The sequence below is a fragment of the Bison bison genome, unplaced genomic scaffold (genome assembly GCF_000754665.1).
Source record: "Bison bison bison isolate TAMUID 2011002044 unplaced genomic scaffold, Bison_UMD1.0 scf7180017864168, whole genome shotgun sequence".
Lineage (NCBI taxonomy): Eukaryota > Metazoa > Chordata > Mammalia > Artiodactyla > Bovidae > Bison > Bison bison.
Window position 1 is genome coordinate 2,749,571 of NW_011494740.1, and position 9,857 is coordinate 2,759,427.

Genomic DNA, 9,857 nt, shown 5'->3' on the forward strand with positions numbered 1-9,857 from the left:
GAACCCTAAACATATATATGAAGACACGGGAAAATACAACAGGCCAGCAATACGTAGCTGGATGAGAAAAGCATTTATAAGACTCACATGCAGAGTTCTGAGTACCATTTAAATAAGGACATAAAGCTCTCTTACATTTCTTAGAAAAATAAAATACCTTTCTAGCTGGCCTTTAAATTTGTGAAAATATTGCCTACAAGAAAATTCTCATGAAGCCAAACCAATGACTCTGGCTGTAAATCTCTAAGAGGCCACTGTAAATCTATAAACCACTCACCACACTTAAATTTTATTTTCCTGATCACAAAGCATCAACACCTCCATTTATTCCTATGTTTTCTCTTCTCTAGGGTTTAATCCAGTTGGGTGGGCCAGATTTACGCTCATCAACACCTCACAGGCAGACAATAAGGTCCAAACAGAGTTCAGCCTCTCTTCAACCACTGTGAGCAAACCACCTGTGGCCCAAACTTCCCACCCAGTATACCACGCCTCGAACATGCTGATCGCTTCAACTTTCAAGTCTTTAAATAATTTTTAGAGCTTAACTGCATCCAGCAATTTACTAAAGCTCTATAATGTACTGAAAGAATGAAACACTGAAAATAGTAGTAAACTCCTAAAGGGAGTTCCCAAAGTGGATTCTAATGAAGACTGAGGTAGACTATCCTCAGTTCTGTCAGGGGAAGTCTCTAAAGATAATTGTTTATTTCTCAAGGGGAAATAATTAGGCCAGAAGGAACTGTCCTCTTAGTAATAAGTTACAGAACAGTTAAAAGGAAAAGTCAGTTTGTCTGGACATGTTGGAGGAAGAACAGGCAGGAGAATTTTCTAAGGATGCAAATAAACACAATAGGTCATCTTGGGTTATATAAAAAAGCCATTTCTTTATCTGATTAAGGTTTCAAATCCCTCTTGGTCCTAAATGATGGTCTTTTAAGGGGATGACCAAGTAAATTAAGGAGGCTTAACACTGAGAGCATTAGCAAGCCAGAAACAAAACATTGACTTCCATCCTCCTTCTCCAACCATATATGGGCTTTAGAAATCATGCATCTACTCCATCTGCAGGATAAGATATCTATCTGTCTGTCTGTCTGTGTATCTATCTCTATCTCTCCCACTTCTGATGACCATATTGCATTGGTCATGGTGTCATTTTACTCTCTGCCCTAGGCAGGGGCTGGGAGTTGATTCAGGCTTCCCATTCAACCCGATCAGTGTGGTCATGTGATATCTACCATCAGTGCCATAGGGTTAATAGGATGTCAGGCTATTTCCATGGGGTTGCAGGATCTCTTCAAAATACACTGCATATGTCCGGGTCTATTCTCCTTAGACATGTGTCCACAAAGAGTTGAACATGACTGAGCGACTGAACTGATTCTCCTTAGACGTTTTTACACAAGTGAAATGAAGACCCAAGAATCATTTAGTGTACTTCTATTCTCTCTTGCTTCTTTTCTTTCTATTAATTAAATTGGGAGTTTAGGATTAACAGATACACACTACCATATATAAAATAGGTAAACAACAAAGATCTACTGTATAGCACAGGGAACTACCCTCAGTATCTTACAGTAACCTATAGTGGAAAAGAATCTGAAAAAGAATATATATTACATATATAGAACTGAATATGTATGTATAACTGAATCAATTTCTCTACACTTGAAACTAACAACAGTGCAAATTAACTACACTTCAATAAAATGCAAAAAGTTGAAAGAAAAGTACATGAAAAGAAAATGGTGATGTTGGACCGTAAAGATGGCTGAGTGCTGAAGAATTGATGCTTTTGAACTGTGGTATTGGAGAAGACTCTTGAGAGTCCCTTGGACTGCAAGGAGATCACACCAGTCCGTCCTAAAGGAAATCAGTCCTGAATATTCACTGGAAGGATTGATGCTGAAGCTGAAGCTCCAATACTTTGGCCACCTGATACAAAGAGCTGACTCACTGGAAAAGACCTTGATGCTGGGAAAGATTGAAGGCAGGAAGAGAAGGGGACAACAGAGTACAAGACAGTTGGATGGCATCACCAACTCAGTGGACATGAGTTTGAGTGAGCTCTAGGAGATGGTGAAGGACAGGGAAGCCTAGTGTGCTGCAGTCCATGTGGTTGCAAAGAGTCGGACATGATTGAGCAACTGAACAAAATTCCCTTTGCTTCCAGGGACTTCTGGAAGATTGATATGATGGTGTATGTACAACCCTTTGAATCTCTTAGGCAAATACAAACGCAAATAAAACTGTTACACAAATAAAACTGTTACGCAAATACAAAATCATATTATTCCAGTGAAGAAGTACTCCAACAAGCATGTACACATCCATGCAGATCCACAACTCATCGAGGGGTAAAGGTACTGAGAGCTTTTCCAGAACTCACTCTATAGTAATAGAAATCATAGTCAACTGGCCACTTTCCAATACAACATAAGACCAATTCTATTGCATCATCAGAGAGATTGACTTTTCTAAATGATTGTTACAAGCACTTAAGTATTTCTAAAATGTAGCCAACTTTTTTATAATACAGAATTTATACATAATTTTACATTTTGGCATATAGTGAAAGAGCAGATCTTTATAATTTCCTTTTTGTATTATAAGAAAAGTTGGATTTGCCAAGGAAGTCAAAATCAATCAACCCTACTTAAACATATTTTAGAGGAGGTTTAAACAAAATAAAATTCCAAATAATGAGATCACAAAATGCTGTGCTAATGAAGCATTGGGGCCAATAGGCTAAAAGTAGGGAAGAATATGTTTGATGCACTTCTCAGATTTCCTAGGACAGTCCAAATTCCAAATACCCTGTCCCACTCTTGCCATCAACTATTGAAATGATTTCAATACTCAACATGCAAGTTAGAATTTCCATATAGGTTTTTATAGCCAAAAGTAATATAGAAATCTTTATGAGAGCATGCATTTGGATCATTTGATACAGAGTATGAAATAAATGTGGAAAACAAATCTAGCAAATTCTGAAGCAAAATGAATTTCACAAACGGAATTGATAAATGTTTAATGGTTGATGAAGAGACAAGCAGCCTCTGGCATCCAAGTACTGGCCAGGCACTCACAGCTTGGCTGTGGTGTTTGCCTACTGGACATCAACAGTTGAGAACACCAATATCAGACAAGTCCACCTGGTGACCAAGATGGACCAAGGCAAAAATAAGACCATTCTGTAACTGTGTGGAACACAAAGGCAAGGGCACAAAAATTACTGTCCTCATATCCTGGCTAATATCTTTATCAATCACAACTATAGTCTCACTCCTCTTTTCTTGCCTTATAGTTAAGAATTATTAAAATTTTCTATCACAGATTCCTCCCATTTTCAGCCAATATCAAGTTCAGAGCAAAGCTTCACTTTCTTAAACCCTCCCCAGAATTACCTAACACAAGACTAAATCCTGTAAGACATCCTTCCCAACATCCTCTTACTAAGAGATCCACAGTTCCTCATGGCCTACAATCTCATTGTTACAATAAGTAAATAAACTTAACTTTGTTCAAATATAGCTGAAGGTAACTGACAGAGTAAATACAGATGCATTGTATTTCAACATAGAAAATAAAATGTGTTCATTTCACTGTAATAATATGATTAATATCAGCTGAAATATATAATTTATTCAAAAGAAATAACAACTAAAAACAAGACAAATGTTTTTATGTACCAGCATTCAAGTACTATCTCTGCCTCTCTCTCTCTTCTTAATTCTCAACTAATTGCATTAGGAAGCCATGTGAGTAACTGGAAAATACAATAATCATATATGTTGAAACTAAACAGGAAATAGAAACAGTGCATGTATAAATTCACAAAATCAATGAAGAAACAAAGGCTGAAATGAATGAAAGGATTGTGTGAATATATCAACTTTTTAAATCAGAAGTAACACATATTATAATCTGAAATGGAACATGTTAGGAATATCCCACGGAACACCTAAACAAGAGGTAGATGTGAGCGTTAAAAGCCTTAGCAGAAACAAGAAATACTTAACCACCCACTTTGAGAAATCAACTTTACATTGATTTCTCTGGCCCACTGTCCTGTGATTGACCACATTTGATGCTTCTTATCTGCATCATGTGAAATATTACAGACTACAGTGAAAAGGTAGTGCTTCTTCAACTTTACAAATCACCTGGAGATCTTGTTAAACAGCAGATTTTGATTCATTAGATTTGAAGTAGAGCCCAAGACTCAGCCTTTCTAACAAGTTCCCTGGTGATGTCAATGCTGCCTGTCCAAACATCACACCAAGTAGCCCAGACATAACCATTCAATATTCCAAGGGCAGACTAGGGAGTTTCTGTGGCTGATTCTTATGCCTGCAACCATATGTACTGAACCCTTACAGCCCATGACCAGCTCCAGCACTTCATCTAGACACAGCTGGCAGTTGACGGTTTTTGAAAGTTCTCTGGCACTAAGGTGGACCTGGCAGGAGTGAGGCAGCTGAATAATAAACTGCTTCCTGCTGCATTAGCCTCTATTCATAATCCACCAGGGCAAAACCAGAATTAAAGGAACCTTTCTTTTATTGGGATTTCCAGTCTCATCTATCTGTATCCTCTTTGTAACTTCACAATCTTCACCTCCCAGCATATTCTATCTATTCCCCAAAGCTCACTTCAATTCAGGCTTTATATATAATTCATATCCTAGGCATTAAAATCACAGAAGGGGTTTCCTGGAGGTTTTAGTCAGTTTGCTCTTAAATAATCATAGACACCAAAAATCTAGAGGCTGGTCAAGAGAAGCCCAGGAAAATCTACATCCCTATGTTTATAACCTAAAAGTTAAGAGATAAAAGGGACCTAAGTAGTATATTAGTTCAGTGGGCCCTAACAGTCCTCGGTTTGGTAGATGTGATGCTTGTATAGGATGGGGGATTGGGGTGGCAGGCGGGGGGGGGAGTCAGGTAAGATCTGCCATAATGGAGCAGATAAACCAGCACACATGCCCACAGATAAGCCTTGTTCCACAGTCAGTGCTGTGGTGGAGTATGAAACTCCACCCGATTTTGTACTCAGTGACCCAGGTTCTGAAGGTAGTCTTGCACCAACAGTTAGTAATTGCAGTAGAATTTTAAGGGCAGGACATGGGGAATTAAGGCTTGCTACTGCTAAGTCGCTTCAGTCGTGTCCGACTCTGTGCGACCCCATAGACGGCAGCCCGTTAGGCTCCTCTGTCCCTGCGATTCTCCAGGCAAGAACACTGGAGTGGGTTGCCATTTCCTTCTCCAATGCATGAAAGTGAAAAGTGAAAGTGAAGTCGCTCAGTCGTGCCTGACTCTTAGTGACCCCATGGACTGCAACCTACCAGGCTTCTCTGTCCATGGGATTTTCCAGGCAAGAGTACTTGACTGGGTTGCCATTGCCTTCTCCAGAATTAAGGCTTAGAAAGACCCAGTTTAAGGCTTCTCTAGATTGGCTGACAACAACAGCCAACTTACTGATGTTTTCCCACTTGAGAAAACCAGGGGAGACTGTAACAGACACACTGAGTTCATTTGATGCCATCTTTGTATCTTTTGCTAAGATCTGAACCCATTACACTCAACAGAGAAAGATAATTTGACTAAGATCTATGTGTCCATGAGCCCATGCTCATCCTTCCTCAAACCAGCCATACGCTGAACTCCTTTCTGAAGAATATCACAGATTGGTGGTGTGTTTAATGTCATTACATGAATGTCTAACTACATTACATGCTAGTTATAGGTGCTAAAAGAATCACAACCAGAAGGTTCACAAAGTTAAAAATAAATGAAACAAAAATCATGGAAGTAATCACACAAAGTGGTTTATGAGGTCTTCTTACAATTCTCACATGCTAAATAATTTCTTTGGTTGACTGCTAGACTTCAAAGAAAAGATATAAAGGTAAAAATTTTTGAGGAAAAAAATATGTTTTTTGAAAAGAAAAGCTATTTCCCTCAATCAATTTTAGTGTTAGAACACAAGAATTCTCAGGAGAAAAAAGCCAATTGCTACAGTTTACAAAAGAGCGAACTAAGATACAGAAAAGTAGAGAAAAATAGCTAAAATATGTGGTTGGTAGTAAAACCAGAACTGGAACCAAGGTCCGGAATTAGTGTTAAGACCTGTGGTCTCTCCTCTAAATTACAATATGTTTACAGATTTTAGGACTCAGTAATAATATCTTGCATGTAGTAAACTCTCAAATGTTCATTGAATATTTTATTGAAAAGAGGCAAATACCTACCTGCAAGGGAAATAGTAAATTCATATTGTTAAATAAGACTACCATAGAGCTTATTTTTGTTACTGTTCTCATGTCACAAAAGAGATCTCTAGAAATTCAATGAGCCAACTTGCAGTTCATCTTCTAGCCAGACTTCTAACTGTATATCCAGACATTAAAACACAGATCTTTAGAACAAATGCAAAAACATTTTGCTTTTGTATTGAGAAAAATGAAATTAATCTAAGCACCAAGAATAGATTATAGCTTTACCATTTACTACAAATATATGGATAATCAATTAAAGAACCTATAGAAATAAAAATAAGAGAAGTTATTCAATACTGTTGCTCCAATCTATTAAAAAAAAAAAAGAAAGTAATTACCAGTTTGAGGCAGTAGAATTTTGGAATCTTCAGATATTTTACTTGTAGGCACAATCCCTGGCTTTTCACTTGAAGCTACAGCAAAAAAAGAAATGGAATTCACTGAGAATTTTTTTTTTTTTGAGAGGATAGAGAGACAGAAATAGATTGCCCGTGTTGTTAAATGGCTACCAGTAGCCTGAAATAAAAAAACACACATTGATCCAACTAAACATCATTATATACCAAGAAGCAATCAATACACTACACGCATTCAGAGAGCATTTGAACAGGGACTAGATGGAGACCAGAGTTTGGTGTCATACTCTTAACGTTTCTGAGGACAGAAAACTAACAAAATTGGCTCTCTGGAATGGACAGACTAATAATTGTTACTGAATTTGTAGAAAACTCAATCAGAGAAAAAAAAGTCAACCAGCTGTTTGGCTGAGTCAGACTGAAATCATCAGCTCATTGAGGTTTGCACAGCTAGGATCCCGTAAACGTGTCCTACAGAATTAAGCAGTCACCACCCACAACGGAACAGCAGATTCAAGGCACGGTTATTACCCAAGGCGCCCCCAGGTTTCTCAAAAGGGAAAGGTGTTTTTGCCTGAGGAAATTCTGGAAGCCTTTTCAGAGCTGCAACAAAATACACAAGAGATGTTATGACTTGAAGTGCAAGTAAGAGAAAGGTTTTTAAAATCTCAAGCTTGCAGAAACAAAAACAAACACAAAAATGAAAATTACTCAGGAAAAGTAAGGGACTGTTAGTAGTACACATTTTTACGCCTGTGTTTCAATGATGGATGATTTAAGACAGCTTCTTTTTTCTATTTTTTATAATCAAACTAAATTTAAGGAGTTTGGGTTCTTCTTCTCACCTTTATTAAACTAGTGTTCTAATTTTTTCAGCAATATATATATGTGCTCTCAGATATATTTTGTTTAAATTCAAATCAAGCATATCTGAACTAGACAATGTTCCTCCAATAGCTTTTAAAAACAAAATTGCAATAATTACATGTCTTTATGCTTAAGTTTCCCCAACAACTTCCTTGATATCACATTCAAATTCTAAGAAGCAATCTATAGAAATATCATAAATATATCTTCTCTTTCAAGAGAAACAGTTGAGTAAAAAGCTATTTTGGAAAAATAAAGAAAATAATTTATGTAAAGTTTAAAAATAAAATAAAATTTTAAAAAAAATACAAAAAAAAGAAAGAAAATAATTTATTCAGTGACAATGATTTTGAATTAAAAGAGTCAAATATAATATCAAAATATGACTACTCCCAAGGAAAACAACCAAAGGATTTATATACAGGATGACTAGTTAGTATCCTAAATTATAAAATAAAGAATTTATAGCATCTAAGGGCCTGGCATTCAGGCATTTATTGTTCTATAAGCCATGTGTCCCTTCTTTTCTGTGAGGAGATAAATTTGAATGAGTTAGCCTAAGGGTTTCTTTCAGGCATGCATAAAATTTCCAAGGAAATAATAAGCTGTAGTGTTTACTAATTTTTACCTAGAGTGCTCAGTGGCAATTCAAATCTAGGTATTAAAATAGTTTGTGATGTTCCGGGGGTCCTTCCCCTGAGAACTGCAATAAAGAAGAATTCAGTTAGAAACACCCTGAATCAGGATTTGACACTGTGACTTAACTGTATCGTGTGAGGCATGCTCATAATGGAGGGTACATGGGAAGCTGAAACCTTCCATGGAAATAGCTGGCTTCCCCTGGAAAGTTTTTACACAGTTGTATTAATTTGAAGGTCTACCTTCGAATGACCATGGTGTGATATGGAAGATCAACATCACAAGGACAGAACAATATATATACATGCTGCTCCTTTTTAAAATGATTTTTAAGGAGAAGAGAATAAAGCAACTTAGATTCTCTCAAGCCAATAAACAGCTAACTTACATGACATGAAATTCTTAGTAAAAAGCATTACACTTTTGAGTAGTCTCCTTAAGTTTACTATACATAAGCCTAGGAAAAGCCAACTAAAATGGGAAGCACAGACACAGTCACGACTCTCACCCCTCCAAGCTTTGTGGATTAGAGGGCTGGCATTCTGGTTTTCTATGCCTCCCAAGAGGCTGGTAAAAAGGGTGTGCAGTTAGCATCTAACATCCAGAGCTGCCTAAAATATTAGTCACCAGGATCAAGGCATGTTGTTAACTCTTTAAGGGAACTGATCCAAGAAACAGGAAGATGAACCACTCCCTGTAAGGGAGGAAAGAAAGTGGGGAGGATGGGAAGCTAAGACACTGAGGTTATTTTTCTATGAGGGTTGGGGTGGTTTTTGTTTTTAAAGAAAAAAAGAAAAACTTCTGAGAATTACCCAGTGTTGTTTCTGAAATGTCTAATGCACTAGACACAGTGGGCTTAGTGGTTCTTGGAACTGATTCAGGAGTCACTGGAAGGGAAAAAAGATGACTTTACAAATTAAGATAAAATGAAACAACTCAGGACCATAGGGTACTGCTGTTGCCCTTTAGAATTAGAACTGACATGTATACAGACCAATTCTTTTCAAGTTAATTATGGTAAGGGCTCCCTGGCTTGGCCCAGTGTCTGAACTGACACCTCCTTCCAACTATTCCCTTCTGGGTTTGTCCACTCTCCAGGTATTTCAAAAGGCACATGGAATTGACCCTCATGGAATCACTTAACAGATTATTCATAATTTCTTGTGTCTTTTTTTCTCTTTATCTCCAGAACTTAGCACAAACTCTGGAGAATAATAAGCAAGCACATGATAAATATTTATTAAATGAGTTAATAAATGGGCAGCTAAAAGAATGACCCAGGGCAAAAAGATTTATTTAGAACTATTACATTATAGGAATTCTCTTTTCCAAACTGCAGTGAACATGCAAAGCTTAGAAGTGGGTTGAAATTATAAGGATTCAAGTGCTAAGTCACAGTTATTTCAAGTGCTAGATCAAAGGTAAAGATGACCCTCAGGTAAATAGTTTTTAAGAAATAAGAACCAGGATCACTGAAATCTGGCATGAATTGTGAGCTACACAATTCCAGAATTTTGTAGGGTAAGGATATGAAATAAACACAATAACAGTGAATAATAAATTACGAAGTTTGTCTAAGCATTTCTGAAGTGGAAAGTCCCGAGGAAGTTTTGGCAGAGAACTAAGAAATCTATAGACGCCCTCATCATATACTATGCCAAGAGAAGAAGTATGATTGGGAAAAGTCGACAGAATCTCCACTGGGTCATGCC

At 37.2% G+C, this 9,857-nt stretch overlaps 1 protein-coding gene across 11 annotated transcripts in view; it reads right to left on the minus strand.

The window, feature by feature from the left end:
* Nucleotides 1–9,857, minus strand: part of ABI3BP (ABI family, member 3 (NESH) binding protein) — a 296,163-nt gene that overhangs the window by 137,180 nt on the left and 149,126 nt on the right. For all 11 annotated transcript variants that reach the window (XM_010841961.1, XM_010841962.1, XM_010841959.1 and 8 more), the window contains exons 11-14: nt 8,958–9,032; nt 8,135–8,209; nt 7,171–7,242; nt 6,622–6,696 (exon numbers count right to left, since the gene is read on the minus strand). In XM_010841961.1, the coding sequence (XP_010840263.1) occupies nt 6,622–6,696; nt 7,171–7,242; nt 8,135–8,209; nt 8,958–9,032 (297 nt within the window). The remainder of the gene's footprint in view (nt 1–6,621; nt 6,697–7,170; nt 7,243–8,134; nt 8,210–8,957; nt 9,033–9,857) is intronic.